Raw genomic sequence first — 18944 nt, forward strand, 5'->3', positions numbered from 1 at the left:
GGGGTACTTAAAAAATAATTTTTTTTAAACAAATAAAAGAGCTTCAAACTTGTTCTTCTACACTCGGAAAGAAAAGAAGCAAATGAATTTTTTTTTTTTTAAATGTTATAAGAGAAATGTTCTTTTACACTCGGAGGAAACACAACTTATAAAGGAAACACAAATTCCTTTACTATGCAGCACGTTGGTGACCATGAATCTGTTGCCTTTCTTCCACGCGCATCCTCAACCATCACACAACCAACAAAGAAAGTAAAATTAAAAGCTTTTCTCTGTAAAAAGATAAACGAAAACTAAAACCACAACAATACAGATGTGAACTATGTTTCTATCTAACAATACGATAACAAAAACAATAATCTCATCATCATCACTTATTCCAATACCAAAGACTCCATTTTTTAAACAGTCTAGCGAAGCTTAACCATCAACACAAGTTAGAATCAACCAAAAGAAACAATAATCTCATGATCATTACTTGTTAAATTCAACCAAACCAACTCTGTTTCAATGCAAAAGACTCCATTTTTTCAACCGTCTAACGAAGCTTAACCATCATCAGTAGTTTAAATCAACCAAGGATCCCATCATCATCATCATGCAAAAGACTCCATTTTTTTTAATGATTCACAAGTTATTTTTTCAAGATTCACAACATGCAAAAGATTCACTAAATCATCATCTTCAAAATTAATTTTACAAGTTATTTTCCTATAGAGAAAGGGATTTTCGTACTTATCTCGCCTCAGCGCATGGGAGAGAAACAATGGAGAGACGGCGAATTGACGGAGATGGAAGCAGTCGCGAGAGATCGCCTTTCGAAGATGAAGAGAAACAAAACTGATTTCGGGGGGGGGGGGGGGGAGAAAGACCGACGAAGGAGAGAGACACATTAAGGTGTGGTCCAGTAGTAGCGCGCCACGTAGGGATCCTTACCAAACCCAAAAATACCAATTTAAGTAGCGGTCCTCTGTTTTATTTTCAATTTTGATTTATTTTTCTTTCCTTTTTTTTAAGTACCTTCGCGTAAGACCATCTCCAATCACACTCTATAATTTCCTCTATATTTCACTCTAAAATAGAGTAACTCTATTATAGAGTTGAATTTGCTCCAATGGTTCACTCTATAATAGAGTTACTCTATAATAGAGTGAAATATAGAGTATTTTTGTTTTTTCACTCTATATTTGGAGTAAAAAAATAGGATTACTCTATATTTCACTCTATTATAGAGTAACTCTATTATAGAGTGAACCATTGGAGCAAATTTAACTCTATAATAGAGTTACTCTATTTTAGTGTAAATTATAGAGGAAAAAATAGAGTGCCTTTGGAGATGCTCTAAGGAGTCCCGATGGACATGCTCTGAAGTATTAAACCATGCAAGTATATAGCCAATCAATAATACTAATGTAAGTGACAAATGGACCGGACTATATGCAGTCACAAATTAATAATGTTATGTTGTAAATATGATATTTTATTAATTTTTAAAATTATTAATTTACAAAAAATTCCTTCTAGATTTATATATATTTTTTAGTAAAATAAGAAAATGTCTGATTTTATGGTATATATATATATTAATTAAATTTTATTTATACAAATTTTATGTCTTTGTTATTTCATTATTTGGTGTATAAACAATATTTATCGTAAATACATTTAAGGTACAAAATAAAAAAATAACATCCAAAATTTTGAGTATTTTTAAAAATTTTAAATAATTTTATTACAGTATATTGTTTATGTTTATGTTTACATTGAAATTATATTTTTTGTCAAAACAATATATTATTTATATAATTTTTTTCTAAAAAATTGTGTTATATTTTACACTGACTCAACTTACCATAATTTACACTAAATGTCAAAATTTGTTAATTTATCAAAAAATAATTATAGAGTTTCTATTGTAATTTTTATTAAATTTAACATAATTAGATTGAAAGGTATTTCAGTTGACAAAAAAATTTTGAAAGGTACCTTGTCAACCGGTCTTAACGAAAACATACAAGCCAGATCAAATTAAAATCCATGGCACACAGAGTGACTCAATAGTCAATAGACAATGGCCTGAAACATACCCCAGTCTATGTTTTCAGCTTAATGAGCCCAACATAATAATTTAATTGGGCCTTATAAAATGATTTTAGCCACGATAATGATTTTGCTGGGCCCGAGTTGTCTTCTCTTTTAGCTTCCTTGTTATGTTATACAGATTTTCCTTGAAAAAAAAAAAAAAAGCTCGAAGCTTCGAGGTGCCATTGCTAATGTTCACTCGCTGATTTGATAATTATTTAGCAGGAAGTAATATCAATGGGTAGTGAAAGTGATTCGATAGAAGAGAAAGCTGCTGCTCGTAAAGAGGCACTTAGAGCTCTAAGGGCAGCTCAGGAGCTTTCTGAGAGCAAGGAAGAGGGAGATGGTGATGATGTTGCTGTCGTAGAAGAAGAGTGAGTATACTTTTTGTTCTTTGGCATGAATCATTGAAAAAAAACAAGATATTTAGGAAGGAACGATTTGAGTAGCGTCTGGTTGTTGATGATATGCTTCTTGTTGTGTGTTAGCTAAAGCAAAAAGGAGCTTAACTAGTAATGGTGTTCATAACATCTCCATTACCAAACAGTTTTTTTTTTCGGTTTGAGATTGCATTCTTATGTATACTTTGCTTTAAGTGATTGGTTTCGTTGCTAAGACTGTTCTTGCTAAAATGCGCTTATTGCTTATTTTGTATTCTCTTGGATTTTGACAGTGGTCCAGCCATGAAGTTTAGAAATTATGTTCCTCAAGATAAGGAGCTTCAGGACGGTAAAGTTCGAAGATCCGGTTGCTGCACTTCCACCTGCAGTGGAGAAGAAAGAGGTTTGTGATTGCTTTTCTTTTCATACTTTTAAATGGACAACCAAAATACTCTGTTATTGGAATCGTTACTCGTGACACGCTTAGCTTACGTTTGAATTTTATCAATAACAGGACCCATTTGTTAACATTGCTCCAAAGAAACCGAACTGGGACCTCCGAAGAGATGTCCAGAAGAAGCTTGATAAACTCGAAAGGCGGACTCAGAAGGCAATGTATAAACTCATGGGTAAGTGTGGCAACTTCATCTACATGCTTGATGCTTACTTTAATGAACATGCATGATGGTTCATGAGTAATTGTAGTACTAGAAACAATCATTTCGTTCACATTGTGGTCTGTTGAAGGCAATCAAACCAAATTAGGCAAGTGAAAGTCGTGTTAGTGTTTAGAATTTATACGTATAGGAATCGGACTCCCTTGGAATTGAAATAACTGTTATTATGGGACTAACATTCGTTTTCTTATTGCAGAGGAGCATGAGAAAGAACGTGAGACAGCAGAAGCTGATGAAGAGGCAACAGAGAGCTAAAAGACCTGATGACATGACAGTTTAAATCCGGTTTGATCGTAAATGGAGCAGGGAATTTGCCTGAAGCTTGTGAATGAGTGTTTAATTTTACTTTAGATTACAGAGCATTTGTTCAGGGCACAATGAAAAACAGAGACAGTAAGTTTTTACTCTTTCTCAAAGCTCTAAATGTACAAATATTAGTAAAGTTGTCGACACCATCTCATCTAAAATCTTGGACCTTTTATCAACAGCTCTCTGCATTCACGCCCGCTTCCCCCCATTATTCTCCAGCATGAAAGCTGAGTAAACTAAACCATGATTTATACCCCTTCGGAATGAACAAACATTGAAAAGCTATAGACTTGCATGTGTTTTTTTATATGAAGCAGCAGATTCCCATTTGGTCACAAATCTGTAAGGCAATAAAGGATATGGTGATGATATTCATCCTCAACATAAAGTATGTTCCTATCATTCTTGCAAATATAAAATAAAATAGCAATCTACAAAGGCTTCTGTGTATCAGGAAGAACATATGAAAAAAAATCTACCAAGGCTTTTTTTAAGTCAATTCTCTCCCTCTATCTTCTTTCTGATGTAAATTACCTAAAATCAAATGATCTTCTCAAGTTAAGAACCATCACGTCGATGGAGATTGGTGTTTCACAAATTTCAACTTGACAAACACATTCACATAAATGCATTCTTTCATGAGTTTTTTCACCTTCTTCAAGTAATTTACCTCATAAGTTATTTAGCTATAGCCACCCTGTAGTTGAGGATTAGATCCTCAGGTTTCTTCCATACAAACGTCCGCACAGTTGCCAAACTCCACTCTGGAGATAAGACCTGATATAATCACAAAAAAAAAACCTTGTTCAGCCACTAGCTGCAAACGATAAACTAGACCAGTGAACCAATTTTTTGGTTCTTTGATGTGTTGGTAGAACATATCCTTGAAGCTGACTTACCTGGTTATTGCATAAGATCTCAATGGAAGGTCTGAGTTTCTGCCAAGGCTTTGATCCAGGCGTTAGCAGTCCATTTCCTGCAAACAGTTGCTGTGGTCCTCCTGAAACGCTTGCTCCATCAATAGCTAAACTATCCAACGGACTGTCAAGGACCATCTTCTCCACAACGTAATTGGTAACCTACAGTAGCCAAAAAGAAGCCATTGAATAACAGAAAGTGCAAGCATAAGTTGTAGGTTTAATTTACAGATGGATAATTTTACCTTGTGAACTCTTAAGATCCGGGGTGCACTAAGTTTCCCTAGTGTGACCACCTGCACATTTGAGCCTTCGCATGGATGCAGGAAGAAGCTTAATCTGAAAAATTTAAAAGACCTTCCAATGTAAGATACTAAAACAAGACGGTGTGCTTTATCTATTTATAAAAATATTAGTGAGTAAAATGCTAAAAGTCCTAACTAATTTTTTTATTAGAGAACAAGGTGGTGGCTTGTACTTTGTATTTTCTCTAGGTGGGAGGCGATTGTTCAAGACGGCGTCCAAGCACCACAAGGGGAAGTCCTTCTCATCTTCAGTTCCGGTAAACTCAGTTATCTTCTTTCTCCATGGACCTCCTTGAGAGCCCTCAGTGATGATGGACGGAGGGGAGACAGAAGGAAACTCAAATGGAGGATACACCGGATCATTCCCAGCACTGCTGTCTTCACTTTTGGATGCAATCAGATTCTTTTTGGTATCCTTTACGGATAGAATATCTCCAGAGGTAAGAGCTTGGGGTTTTGGTTTGTGCTTCTTCTTTGCCATCCAATGACCCAGCAGGCCTTTTAGTGTTTCACGACCTAGATTAATCTATAAATCACACAATCCAATGACAAAAGATCGATTAACGCTGTGTAACAGTAAGATTAAAGTTTCTGGTTAACTTCAACATAAGTAAAGATGCACGCGTTTTATCTACCTTATCATCTTCAGGTCGCCCGGAAACTTTGAGGTCTGCTGAATACATCTCAGCCGAGAAGCATTGTGGAGTCTCCAAATGTAAGGATAAGCATCCAAGTCGTGTATCCACAGTAAACCATGATGGAATGCTTACCTGAAAACGTAGAGATGAACAATACATCATATACAAATCTGCTAGTCTTGCAAAAACACAAAGAATCATAATCATTGAAAATAAATCAAAGCGACTTACCATTTCAAACAGTTCTTCTTTCTTCTCTTCAAATGATATCTGCAAACATGGAAACAGATAATTTCAGGATAACAGAAGCATGTATATATAATCTATCAGAAACTCAAATAGAAGCCTAAGTTGAACAGATACCTTCCCAAAGTCCTCTACCACAACACCCTTAGTTATATCCCATAGTTTCACTGAGTCACCTGCGTCCTGCAAAAGAAAAAGAAAAAAACAGAAGATATAATCGACCCTTCCACAAGTCTATCAACGGTGGTCTTACCAAAAGAGCATTCAGAAAAGTTTATTTCACCTTGGTTAAGATTTGCCTTTTATTATTCAAAATCTCGTGCTGCACAATCGGGTGGCTCCCTGGAATAGTCATTAAAGGCACCTTGTAGGCAGGGGGCTGCAGACAAGCCAAAAATTAGACACCCCGACTCAAAAAGGTTAAACAGAAGCATTTAAAGGAAAGAAACTATATTTTTTCTTACTGGATTTAGTCCTTCCAAGGACACTCTCGCCCTATTGAAAGACAAGTTCCCAGCCAAGAAAGAGCCACCTCGTTGAAAGACCTTTTCAGGACTCTGTACTTCGGCGGGCCATCTCTCTACAGAGGAGTCTATTGTTGCAACCCATATACTATCATCTTGCAACGCTAATTGCTGGATCGGATGTTCCTTGGTACACATCAAAACGCTCTCTCTAGTTGCCAAGTCTGTCAAGTATAGCTGACAGAAACAAAAACCACATAAATGGAAATTAAAAAAGGAAGTTATACTTTGGAGGAAATTTTTTGCAGTCTACTCACAGATTGGTCTCTTCCACCGCTATAAACATGAGTAAATGATGGAGTGCATGCAAGCGCCCACACAGAATCTGTGTGCACCGCATAGGTATGAAGACATCTCTGCTGACCAAGATCCCAAAGTCTAGAAAATGAATGTAGAACCAGTTAGAAGAAATGAAATGATAACTACAGCTGCAGCCACAGGGCTCATAATTATGAAGTAATTAAAAAAAAAGATAAAGACCTTATCATAGAATCAGAGGACCCAGACAAGCAAAACCTGCAGTATCAAGGTGAGAAACACAAGGGAAATATATCAGACAGAGAAGAAAATAGACACCAAAACGACCAAAAAAAACAGGAAAACTTACCTGCCAGTTGAGTCCAGAAGCAGCACTCTGACATTATCTGTGTGTCCCCTCAGCTTCATAGTTTTTGAACCAGTTCTAGGGTCCCAGACACGCAAAACCTGCAATAAACAAAAAGAACCGAGCAGTATTCAGAACACATAAACCCAAATATTGTCTGTGTTCTTGTTCTCCTATATTCTCAGCAGCCTAAATTGTATGAGTACCTTCTCTGTTCCACCAGAGACGAGCATCGTCCCTGCATCATTCATCGCCAACGCATAGACCGACTCCTTATGACCTTTAGCAATCGTTGGTGCGTACCCATGGGATGGTGATGACTGCACAGAGATATTGTTGCTCGAACCAACGTTTCTTAAACTGGTAACGGGCTGAGAGTTCCCAAGACCATTTGTAGAACTTTCTTCCATTGCATCATTAGGTTTCGTAACTGGTGATAAAGCAGCTTCGATATCCCATATGAAAACCTCCCCGCCAAGGCCACCAGATGCAACAACATTGTTCTAATAGTAACGACATCAAGTTAGTATCAGAAACGAGAACTTAACATATCATACAGAAAAAAAGCATGTAGTCGAGATACATTTTTTGCCGCAACTGCCAGACAAGTAACATAGTCCGTGTGCTGACGGAAAGTCCTCGTACAGGCTCCATCTGATAAGCTGTCCCATGTCTAGTTGTAACAGAAAAAATAAGCCGTATTAAGAACCCAATATGGTGGTACCAAAAGAAAATATTAAAAGGAAGGATATTACTGCAACTGCAAGCAACTGTGACAAATTCACAAACCTTGACAGTAGTGTCTGAAGAACAAGAAACAAGAGTGCTTTCACCAGCCAAAGCAGCGTCATTCACCTGACCAACCAACAAGGGAGCTCAAAAATTATCAAACGTACAACAGGACAAGTCACACGATCCTAATTACTAATTCCAATACAGTTAGCCTTTGAGAGTCAGAAAAAAAACTCCATACCCAATCAACATGAGACTCAAAAGTAGCCGAGCAAAAGGACGCATCCTCATCAAAAGCCCATCTCTTGAGTGTACCATCACGACTTCCAGTGAAGAGGTAGCTCCGATCACTGGAAACAGACGACTTCAACACATCCAAGCAATTAACGCCAGCACAGTGCTGCAGCGTGACAAATTACACAAGATAGCATAATCAGAGTTGAGCTTGAGAAGAAGATAACTATAACTTCAAAGAAAAGGTAACACAAGCATGGATGGAGGTAAAAGAAGCTGACCTTTGAGTCGTTGGCATCGTTTAAGACATAGGTAAGCTTCTTCTCTTTGCGATTGCGGACAGAACCGCCATTACTCCCAGAACTTGCAACCCGGTGCATCCTGAAAAGGAACAAAAGCACAGCAAGTGGATAATCAGCTAACAGAGAAGCTAAACTGAATGATCAAAAATCAAAAAAAGGCAAAACCTTTGGATATAAAAAAAACTTTTGATCCATTCAACACAGTCCTCAAATAAGAAAAAAACTATAAATTTCACACCTTTATCTAAATAAAGTCGTAGACGAAACAATCTACACACCTTTTAATCTGAACTTCCGATATAAATCGATGATGATTAACTTACGAGATTCAACACACTTTTCAAAACCCTAGAATCGATCTTTTCGCGCGGGAAGGAATTGAGATTTGGGGGGAATCAGATTGATCTACAAACCTCGAAAGTTTTGCACAAATTTGGAGGAAGAGTCAATTAAGGAAAAGCCACACCAGAGCAGAGCAGAGCTTTCTTCCAAGGCTGTGGTGATGGCGAGAATCGGAGGAAGAAGAAGGAAAATAAAAAAGTTTTTTTTTTTTTAATGAAGAGAAAAAGTAAAGGAGGAGGAGGACATTAGGAACACAAACTCTTTTCCAATGCTTCGCACTTGAGACTTGAAATATTATTTATTTAAGGATAAGATTACATAAATCTTTTTTTTTTAATTTGTTTTATTATTAAGGATAAGATTTATATAAATCTTTTTTCTAATGTGGTATTATTTTCCTATTACATATACACAGACCTGTTAATTACAAGACGAAAACTCTCAAAAATATGTAATAAACTTGATAATTATTAATTCTTGTTTTCTAATGTGGTATTATTTTCCTATTACATATACATAAACCGGTTAATTACAAAATCCGAAACTTTCAAAAATATGTATATACTAGATGTAATAAACTTGATAATTATTAATTTTACAAAGTTCTCTGAGTAAATATTTTCTACAGAGAATAATAACATTTTCTACAGCGTTATAAGATTCTTATTGATATAGATATATACATGTGTAAGATAGCATTCAATATTCAAATCATCTTTATCTCCAATTTTTTTTTTCCAACATCTCCAAAAATTTTTTTAAAAAAGATTATAAAATAAATTTTAATAATTAAATATAGAATGATATTTTGACATTTGGGAGCTAGTAATTAAATATAGAATGATATTTGGGAACCCATCCAATAGTATACATTCGAGTAATTATTAATTCATTAAAAAAATTACAGCTTTAAAGTTATTAGTAATTACGATCTTTAATCAAAAGATTAATCTCGACATACTAATTATAGTAAGTAATCACAATGACAACAAAACCTTCCACTAGTTTCCTTAACGAGAGATCTCTCTCCTCTCTCTATCCTCATCATCAATGGCGTTTCTCTCCTCCTCTTCGCCGACGATGCAGAAAGGAATATTCGTGAGCGTGCCGGTGCTTGTACTCTCCGTTTCCTTCGCAGCTGCTGTCTTCTTCCTCCTCTCCTCTTCCCTCTCCTCGTCCTCATGCTCCTGTCCTCCATCTCTATCTTCTTCGAACGTAGTCGGTGGAAGCGTTAGTGACGTGAGGTTAGAGGAGAGGATATCGACGACGAGAGAGGATATAGAGTGGGTTAGGGATCTGATTAGATCCAACGGTTTGCATATGCAGAAGAATGAGCTCAGGAAAGGGATTAATCCTCGCACTAGAGATCAACAACTCGCAGATCTTAAACAGTAAGCGTTACAGATTCAAGCTTAAGTAGTATTGAATGGTTCTTGAGAATCTTATTGATGTTAGCTTAGGGAACAAGTTTGTATGCTTTCATGGTCTCTTTAAATGAAAGGGTTCTCATTTGTGTTTGAATCCAACAAGCTCCGAGACTGTTGCTGAGAGATTGTTTCTCTGTGTAGATTGATTTTTTTTACCAAAGTGTAGGGTTTTTGATGAGATCTCTTATCATCTTCTGCTCTTGTTTCTTAGTTCTTAGTTGTCACTGTCTTTGTAGAACTAATCTAAGTTGTAAAGTTATGATCTTTCATTATACATTGCTCTGTTTTTTTTAATATGAAAGACGTGTAGATTGGTTTTTACCAAAGTGTAGGGTCTTTTATGAGATATCTTATCATCTTTTGCTCTTGTTTCTTAGGTCTTAGGTGTCAATGTCTTTGCAGAACTAATCTAATGTTAAAGCTATGATATTTCATTATACATTGCTCTGTTTCTAGAATATGAAAAACTCAAGCTTTCTCTGTGTTGATCATTCATTACGTATCTGACCTTAGATTGTTTTTTAGTTTTTACTTAGTTTAAGGCTTTTGATGAGATCTTACCATCTTCTGCTCTTGTTTCTTAATTCTTAGTTGTCACTGTCTTTGCAAAACTAATCTAAGTTGTAAAGTTATGATCTTTCATTACATTACTCTGTTTCTAGAATATAAAAGATTTTACTCTGTGTTGTTCATAACAGGTACAAGGGTATATCTCATTACGAAGGAGAAGAAGCAAACAACCACACAGCTCTTCCATGCCCTGGCGAGTTACTAGTCGAGCAGCACCACAGCAACTACGGCGAGCCATGGGCAGGCGGCCGCGACGTATTCGAGTTCTTAGCCGAATCCTCCAATCTCAAACCAAACTCTCGCGTCCTCGAAATCGGATGCGGCACTTTACGCGTGGGTCTGCATTTCATCCGCTACCTCAATCCCTCACACTTCCACTGCCTCGAAAAGGACGAGCTTTCTCTAATGGCTGCTCTGAGATACGAGCTTCCCTCTCAAGGTCTTTTGCACAAACGACCTCTTATACTCAGAGGAGAAGACATGGAGTTCAGCAAGTTCGGCTCGGGTGTAAGCTATGATCTTATATACGCGAGTGCGGTCTTTCTCCATATGCCTGATAAGCTCGTGTGGGCGGGACTCGAGAGGCTGGTGGAGAAGTTGAAGCCTTATGAAGGGAGGATCTTTGTGTCGCATAACGTGAAGTTTTGTTCGAGGTTAGGTGGAGACGAGTGTGGGAAGAAGCTAGCGAGTTTGGGGCTTGAGTATCTTGGTAAACAGACGCATGATAGTTTGTTGTTTAATCATTACGAGATTTGGTTTGGGTTTAGACGGTTAAGACCATAAAAAAGATTGTCGGAAGTACTTGAAGGAGTACTGTGGTCGGAGAGATACATGTAATGTTCATAAACATATTGTTTTCATATCTTTAGAGTTGTTATCATTTGTTTGTTTGTTGTTAATTTGACACAAGTCTCTAACAATAATAGTGCACAAAAGAAGTATCTCCACCGGATAAGAAATTAACATTCAAGGGACAAAGATATGTCCAAAAGATTACAGTTACATACAAAGTTGATACTGCATGTGAAAAAGTTGATTTAACTATTTTTTGTGAGTTGCTCTATAAAAAAACTATTTTTTTGTGAACCAAAGCTCTGTTATGATATTAGTTTTGTTTTTTCTGGTATTTGTATATGTTTTTGATCGAGTATTAAAGATAGGTATAACTTCATAGATTTGTAGACTAGTCCTATGTTTACCGTCAATATAAGGAAAAAAAGAAATTTGTTTGGACGTGTGAGGAGTCTCTGTACAATGATATAGAACAGCTAAAGCTTGTGGAAACAAGAGAAACGAAATAAGTAGAGTAAACCATACGTTCAAGGCAGCTTCTGAAACCCGAAAGTTTCAACATTTGCTTGCATTCAATCACAGGCCTAACAACAGGTCCACAATGGCTAAATAGAATCATTAGATGCAGTACATACATAGTTTTACATAATGGCATTGTTCAACTTTCAAGAAGCTAAAGCAACCTCTCGAATGCGATCAAGATCTCTCAAGTGCCTAGTTGAGTTATATTCTATACTATCAAATAACTCTTCAGAATACGTTCGTTGCATCATCTTTCTCTTGTCTTCTCTTGGTGTCACAACGCAACTTTCTTGACCTAATAATAATTCCACCACCTGACATATATTTTTAAAATAATCAAACAAGAATCAAAACCGTTAACTGATAACGCAATGGATAACTTATATCATTGTACCTGGTTCATACGGGGTCTTAGAAGAGAAGACTGCTCGATGCATAAAGAAGCTGTGGAAGTTAACCGGTTAAGCTCATCCTGATCATACTCATCTCCAAGCGATGGATCCACTAATTGTTTTATCTCTTTCTTCTCTAACAACGGTTTGGCCTGTGGCCATATAGAAAACGTTACATTTACTTGTAACAAACTGGTTAAAGGAATGCACAATTGACTGTAAACCGGTTCGTTTAAGAGTCAATTATGTCAAACCGGTCTTTATACTAACCCATAAGACAAGGCTCTGCTGAGACTCGTCAAGAGCTGGATGGCCGGTTATGAGTTCCAAGAGAAGAACTCCAAAGGAGAAAACATCCGTCTTCTCATCAACAATGCCATGCATAAAATATTCAGGAGCAAAGTACCTAATCAAAACGTTACCGTACGTTTAGGAAACATTCTTAAAACATTGTTAAATAAATAATGATATACAAAACGTTACCCGAATGTTCCTTCAAATTTGGAAACGTTGTGGTGCGTCAACTGCTTAGGAAGCCATTTGGCTAATCCGAAATCGCAAATCTGCGGTTGAAAATCCTCGGTGAGGAGAATGTTGTCGGCTTTGATGTCACGGTGGATGATCCTTCTTTGACAACCCTCATGAAGATACATTAGTCCATCTGCTGTTCCTAATGCCACCTTGTAACGTCTGCTCCAAGTAAGCTTATCTTTTGAAGGTCCTGACAATTTTAAACATAAGATTTATAATCATTATTAACAGTAAGATGGTTACCGGATCGAATGAAACATTCGTCTTATCCCCCAAAATTTAAAGTGTTATTAATAACTTAATATACATATATCTCATGGTCTCCAAATTATTTAAAAAAATGTCTACTATTAACTTAAAAATGTTTATGGCTCCTAGATCTCAGGTTCGGTCATGATTACTGTTTAATCAGTCAAGTTTAAAAGTGGACGTAAATACCATGGAGTAGAGAGCCTAGGCTTCCAAGAGGAGATAGTCTAAAAACAAGATACATTCCATCTTCAGTGCAACAACCGATGAACTTGGCTGTGTTTGGATGATCAACATGAGCTATAATCCCGAGTTCAGACAGAAACTCAGCTGTTTGCTCGTCTGGTGTGCCTTTGGTGAGACGTTTCACAGCGATTAGCTTTCCCTCTGGTAGAATCCCTTGGTAAACCTCTGCGTAACCGCCTCTCCCGATTATGTTTTCTGCAAACGTTTATTAACGTTTTACAATCTCAGTCACAACAGCAACCAAACAATGCCTAAAGTAGTAAAAGATAATACACTTTGACTCGATAAAAACTAAAAAAAATGTTAGTAATCAATAAAACCAATGCCTAAAGTAATAAAAACACATTTTGACTCGATTAAAAAACTTTTAAAAAATGTTAGAATTGATAAAAACATAGTTAGTATGTTAAGAATATAAGTTAAGACTCGTCACCAGGGTTGAAATAGTCAGTTGCTATTTCGAGGTCAGTGATTGAGAAGCTGTGAAGAGATGATTGGAAGTCATAGATATCGTGAAGGTTCAGATCATCGACGTCTGGATCTGCGTTTTTGTTGCGTTTGGAGATCACTGGGGCACAGCTTAACGGAGGGAAAGAAGACAAACGTTTCATGGACCTGCGTTTCCAAAGCTTGAAGAACTTCCCCCAGTTCGAAGATGCTCTGTGATTCTTGCAACGCACGTCTACGTCTGCGTTTTCGATAGCTTCTTTATTTTGAGGAGGGTCTTCTGAGGAAGAGATGGAGCATCGGTTTAAGCATGCTTCTAGAGCTCCTCTCGGTGATTCAGGATCTTGCTTCTCTTTTTCAACCTGTAGACATCTCAGATCTGAGAGAGAGAAGAAAAATCGTGAAACGTTTGGAAGAACTAGGTTTCTTGGTGTACAAGCAATGATATATATTAGGTTTACCGTGAGCAGAAGCAGAAAGCATAGCATTAGTTCTTTTGTGTTTTGTAGTGTGATTCAGGTCGTCGGAATCTTCTTCAGTGACATAACTTGAATGTTTTGAGTCGTACCTAGCAGGAAAGAAGATTCAGACAAGACTTAACCAAATATGAGAAAGAAAAACATAGAAATGATTTGAGTAATTACATTGGAAGAACACAACATAAGGGAGAAGCTACGTTGATTTTGTCTACAACCATGAAACTTTTAAGATTTTATCAGAAACCTAAAACTTGAAAGACAGAGAGAATCATGGAAAAGAAATAAGAAGGAAGTTTTGAACTTGGTGCTGGTCTCGAGACACCCGAAAGAAAAGGTTTTAGCTTTGTGTTTTAGATTTGATTACTAATTTAATTGCTTCTTTATTGACCAGTGAATATATCTATTAGTTTTCTTGTTAATCTATTATAATTAGACTCTAGTACGACTAAATCCTATATATAGCAATGCTTTTGTTTCTCCTTTTTAGGATAAAAGTTCTGAGTGATTCAAGGGATTTATAGATTGTTTTAAAATCAGAATTGAGTAAATCTGTCTAAGTATTCATATCGTTAATTTGCAGTTTACATTCTTGCAGTATTTCATCCTGCTAATTAGGCTAATCTGTTTAAAAAATAAATACATTACTTGTTTTTTTATATTTTCGTTTTGTCAACTTTCTTGTGATTACCTAATTAGAATCATTTCCGTGTGTTGATGTACATGATGCAGAAAGCCTGCATTAAAACCTGTATTACTATTATTGCTTTGCACACAACTAATTGTTTTTGTCTGTAATGTACTTTTATGTTTTAGTATTATACTCTTATCTGAAGAGCGTTTGTTACTTTTTAATTAGTGATTTCTAATATATATTTGAAGCACTCAACATTTAACTAAAGATTTCGGAAATATATTTGATTTTGGAAATTTGTACCATTTACTGATGAAGTTTTGTGGCTTTTGGTTTGTGGAAACTGTTGTACAAACTTGTGTGTGGTTTGTAGATACACACATATTGCTTATGACACAAGAAACATTACAAGAAATTTGAATATCCGTTTCACTGAGTCTAATAATAAACAATGCTAACTTGCACACTTGAAACAACAACAAAAGGCCTTGCTAAGTAATCAGTTAACAACTAAATACATAATATATTGTATATGCTTAGTTTTGTATAGAAATTAACTTGTAATTCTCTTTAGTCATATTCGTTTGGTTGCCGCAGTTTTCGGCGTCGACGTCAGTGTCGGCGTCGGCGTCAGCATCAATGAAAATAGTTATTGTTCGTTTCGTAGACGCCGATGACGACGCAGTTTTAATTGTAGACGCAAATTTTTTCGGCGATCGATGCGAGGACGCAGCGTTTAGACGCAGATGCAGTACCGGCATCAATGAAGTTTATTAAAAAAAATTGACGCCGACGCAGCCGCAGGTAGCTGTGTCAACCAAACAAACAGCACTAAATTCTCTCCATAAACAATGTCTCTGGAGGCATTTCTAAGGATTCCAAGCCGATGCCGTCTCATAATATCTACCTGAGAGATTGTGTTGTGCAACAAACCGATTTGCAGCTTGAGTGTAGTGAACTCCATCCCAATTAACATTGTCGGAACTATCATTACAAGCTTTGGCTGTTATTAACTTATTATCGTTCCATGTACAATATAATTATAATGGATTTTGAAGATAGTTTTATATTAGTCTGTGTGTAATAGAATTGCGGTAGAAGTTTGACTGCGTTTTGCTTCCACCACCGGCTGTTATCTTCGTTGTTTGTTGAACTCACAACTCGGAGGGGTCCAAACATTCGTTAGAGTCAATTATGTTCGTTGTTTACGATTTATAAAGGCTTCATCAGGACCATAAGGAAAGCATATTTGTAAAGGCATCAGTTGCTAATGGCCACCCACACACACACAAGCTAATGGTCTATAAATTTCCATGTGTATTCTAGTAATTGTGGAGTGTTTCAAAAAAAAAATCTAGTAATTGTGGAACCCGATTCTTTTTGGAGTTTTGTCCTCTCTTTGCATTTGTTCTACTTTCGCTAGTTGATTTTTTGCTTTTCGAAAAATTATAAGATCTTTGCAAATAAATCGCTCTTTTTATAAGGAGACACCCAAAATAATTTGTGAAAACGAGTCCTTTTTTTCGAAAACGAGTCTTTGTTATGTGCATGTATTAAAAAGATTGTGGATAACAGCTGAAACTTTAACAAAAAAAAAAAGTTCTTTGTGAATCCAGTGACATGAAAACGATATAAAGAAGTTTAGCATAGTTGTTGAACAATAAAACACAACACACAAAAGCTGTCCGAAATATTATGCAAACATAGTTTAGTTAACTCTCCTCTTCATGTGATGTTTTGAAAATTTTGAAACATAATTAGTTAACTCTTCTCACCGGTACCGATAAGGATGTTTTCATACGACTATATTATAACACCAAACTAATTTCACTGTAATAGTAACACAAACCAACAAATACAGAAAAAAATGTCACGTTTAATTGATTGTACGAAGCTTATATTGCCACGTGGAACTCAATGCTGACTCCATTGCTTACGTCACTATCAGCTATCTCTTCTTCTTCGCTCTCTTTTGACGTTATAATAAACTTTCTTCTCCAAGAGGCAAAAAAAGAAAAAACACAAACAACAAAATCATGAAAAGATCTGACCACGCGACGGGCGTTTTTAAAATTGTTTTCTTGCTTATATTATTAGCGGCGGAGCTTGTGGCGGGTCAGGACAACCCTGATCCGAGAGATGAAAGGTATAACTACGGTAACTTAAGTCCAGCCATGGCGGTGATCGTCGTGATCCTCATCGCAGCTCTCTTCTTCATGGGCTTCTTCTCCATCTACTTCCGCCACTGCTCCGGCGCACCCGACGCCGGAGTTTCACCGGCTGGTGGTGGAAGAACCAGAGGAAACGTCACCGCGGCGGCGCGTGGGCTAGACGTTTCCTACGTTTGTCTACTCGGAGGTGAAGACGCAGAAGCTAGGGAAAGGGGAGCTGGAGTGTGCGATCTGTCTGAACGAGTTCGAAGACGACGAAACGCTGCGTTTGCTGCCTAAATGCGATCACGTGTTTCACCCTCACTGCATCGGCGCCTGGCTTGAGGCTCACGTGACTTGTCCCGTTTGCAGAGCGAATCTCGCCGAGCAGGTAGCTGTCGAACCGGATCTTGAGTTGCAGGAGGTGGGGGTAGATCCTGAACCGGTGGTTGATGCTTCTGTACCGGAACAATCGGTTACGAATGAAGTCGATTCGAGGAGATTGCCAGGTGTACCGGTGGATGTTAAACGAGTCAAGTTCTCGAGATCGCATACCACGGGGCATTCGGTGGTTCAACCGGGAGAATGTACCGAGCGGTTTACTCTCCGGTTACCTGAAGATGTGAGGAAGAGGATGGTGGAGAATTGGAAACTAAACCGGTCGGATAGTCTTACTAGGGGAGGGAGTTCAAGAAGAGGTAAACCGATTGATCGGTCAAGGGCTTGGTCTGATCGTTGGTTGTTCCGTAAAACGCCGTCGTTTCTGTGGAGGAGTCGAGATGATGGTTCGATTAGGCTAGGTGCTACCGGTAGCGTTAGAGGCAATGCTGTGGTGAATTCAACCGGTGATTCGGTACGGTCAGACCGGTGGGCTTTTCTTAGAAACGGGTCGTTTCTGTGGAGGAACAGTTCGGTACATGTGCCAAGAGGAGGAGTCAATAAGGACGGCGAAGGAACTTCGGTTAAGTCAACCGGGGCAGGGGGATCAACCAGTGGTTCGGTGAGGATACCGGTTTAGCTGACTTTTCTTTAGCCGTAGCTTCTTTTTTTTTCTTATCTTTTTCATTTTGTTTTGTATGGGATTGTTGATAAAACACGCAATACATTTTCTTAATTTTTAATCGTTAAAATTTGTATTCTTAAATTCTGTAACGTACGTACATATGTATCAAAGTCAAATCCAGAAAATAGATCTGTTTTTCTAAAAATAATATATAAAAAGCTTTACAAAATGAGGTGCGGTGTGGTGCAGGTAGGTTTCTGAGTTCTTGGAATATAAAAAGGTCTTATTCGATGACAAAGAATATAGCTACATGTAGGATAGATTCAATAAGCGTATAGAATATAGTTTGTTTGTTATTGCTGAAAATATTATTTGAGGATAATCGTCATTTCTAGAAAAATGATAACACTATTACAGATAATTCCACACAGTTTTTGGTATTTATGTACATTATTGACCGCCACTAGGTCTCCGATGAGATCACGGCGCGTATGAAGTCTCATTTGTCAATTTTAATCTACAAGGACATAATATAATATTGTAATCAATGAACACAACTATTTTTCACATGTTACCTTTTTTTTTTGCCATCTATTTTTATTTATAAAAGAGCTGAAGCCCAAAGGGCAAAGCCCAAGCATACAAAACAAAATTCTAAAACCCACTCATAAAAGATTAAACCAAACCAAAATTCAAAAAGCCCAGAAAAATAAGAGTGAGGTCCAAACTACAAACCCCCTTCCCCACCACGTGTGAGAGCACGCAAAAACGAGAAGACACGTGTGAAAGGATTGAACACGTCCCCTTCCCCACCGACTTGACAACACCGCCGGAACTGCTAAAAGTCTCTCCTCCGGAATCACACCGGAAACCTGAGACTCACCGTCTTAAGCGACAAACTATTCTTTACTAAAGGCAACCTCTTCACCGGATTCAATCGGGACCTATCCAAACCACCGAAACCACCTCCAACAACTGTATTGGAAGTTTAATGGAATCAGCTTTTTCAATTGAAACACCTGAGCATCGGAGAGCTTCAATCGAAAACAGAATCGAGATCTCATCCGAGCTCAGACCCACCATCACCATAATGAACCCGTCACACTCCTCGATCACTCCCGAGTAAACCAAACGACACTAACCCGATTCATCGCCGGAAAGAACGCCGGATAGTTCCGCCAAAGGGGCACGAACCACCAGAAACAAGGCCGGC

General features: G+C 37.5%; 5 protein-coding genes across 10 annotated transcripts; 3 read left to right on the plus strand and 2 right to left on the minus strand.

Annotated features, from left to right (window-relative positions):
* The first annotated feature begins 1259 nt into the window (after positions 1–1259).
* On the plus strand, positions 1260–3573 carry LOC103859076 (coiled-coil domain-containing protein 12-like). The gene is given in 5 exon segments (XM_009136561.3): positions 1260–2456; positions 2756–2812; positions 2814–2865; positions 2977–3091; positions 3336–3573. Coding segments are annotated over 5 exon segments (420 nt in total). The 5' UTR covers positions 1260–2319; the 3' UTR covers positions 3395–3573.
* Positions 3456–8602, minus strand: LOC103859075 (WD repeat-containing protein 48). Of its 6 annotated transcripts, none has more exons than XM_033288989.1 (20): positions 8363–8569; positions 8229–8268; positions 7930–8029; positions 7656–7814; positions 7472–7537; positions 7266–7355; positions 6889–7185; positions 6686–6783; positions 6559–6594; positions 6336–6456; positions 6019–6255; positions 5838–5933; positions 5672–5737; positions 5540–5578; positions 5306–5440; positions 4844–5196; positions 4611–4704; positions 4348–4527; positions 4119–4225; positions 3456–3788 (listed from the first exon to the last, which is right to left on the minus strand). In XM_033288989.1, exons 3-19 carry the CDS (start codon positions 8026–8028, stop codon positions 4127–4129), a joined length of 2265 nt encoding a protein of 754 aa, XP_033144880.1. In that variant the 5' UTR covers position 8029; positions 8229–8268; positions 8363–8569; the 3' UTR covers positions 3456–3788; positions 4119–4126. The 6 variants fall into 6 exon arrangements, with proteins under 6 accessions (XP_033144880.1, XP_033144881.1, XP_033144878.1 ...); XM_033288990.1 differs by having other exon boundaries at positions 8189–8268; positions 8363–8557; XM_033288987.1 differs by lacking the exon at positions 8229–8268 and having other exon boundaries at positions 8364–8602.
* Positions 8603–9074: 472 nt separating this feature from the next.
* LOC103859078 lies at positions 9075–11188 on the plus strand. The gene is made up of 2 exons (XM_009136562.3): positions 9075–9683; positions 10418–11188. The coding sequence occupies exons 1-2, from the start codon at positions 9343–9345 to the stop codon at positions 11070–11072; spliced, it is 996 nt and encodes a 331-aa protein (XP_009134810.1). The 5' UTR covers positions 9075–9342; the 3' UTR covers positions 11073–11188.
* Positions 11189–11496: 308 nt separating this feature from the next.
* LOC103859079 (receptor-like cytosolic serine/threonine-protein kinase RBK2) lies at positions 11497–15161 on the minus strand. The gene is made up of 8 exons (XM_009136563.3): positions 14113–15161; positions 13930–14036; positions 13455–13847; positions 12965–13216; positions 12479–12716; positions 12266–12401; positions 11998–12147; positions 11497–11917 (listed from the first exon to the last, which is right to left on the minus strand). The coding sequence occupies exons 1-8, from the start codon at positions 14163–14165 to the stop codon at positions 11747–11749; spliced, it is 1500 nt and encodes a 499-aa protein (XP_009134811.1). The 5' UTR covers positions 14166–15161; the 3' UTR covers positions 11497–11746.
* A 1414-nt stretch (positions 15162–16575) lies between these two features.
* LOC103859080 (E3 ubiquitin-protein ligase ATL6-like) lies at positions 16576–17916 on the plus strand. The gene is given in 2 exon segments (XM_009136564.3): positions 16576–16910; positions 16912–17916. Coding segments are annotated over 2 exon segments (1131 nt in total). The 5' UTR covers positions 16576–16614; the 3' UTR covers positions 17747–17916.
* Positions 17917–18944: the final 1028 nt, after the last annotated feature.

The sequence above is a fragment of the Brassica rapa genome, chromosome A03 (assembly GCF_000309985.2).
Source record: "Brassica rapa cultivar Chiifu-401-42 chromosome A03, CAAS_Brap_v3.01, whole genome shotgun sequence".
NCBI lineage: Eukaryota > Viridiplantae > Streptophyta > Magnoliopsida > Brassicales > Brassicaceae > Brassica > Brassica rapa.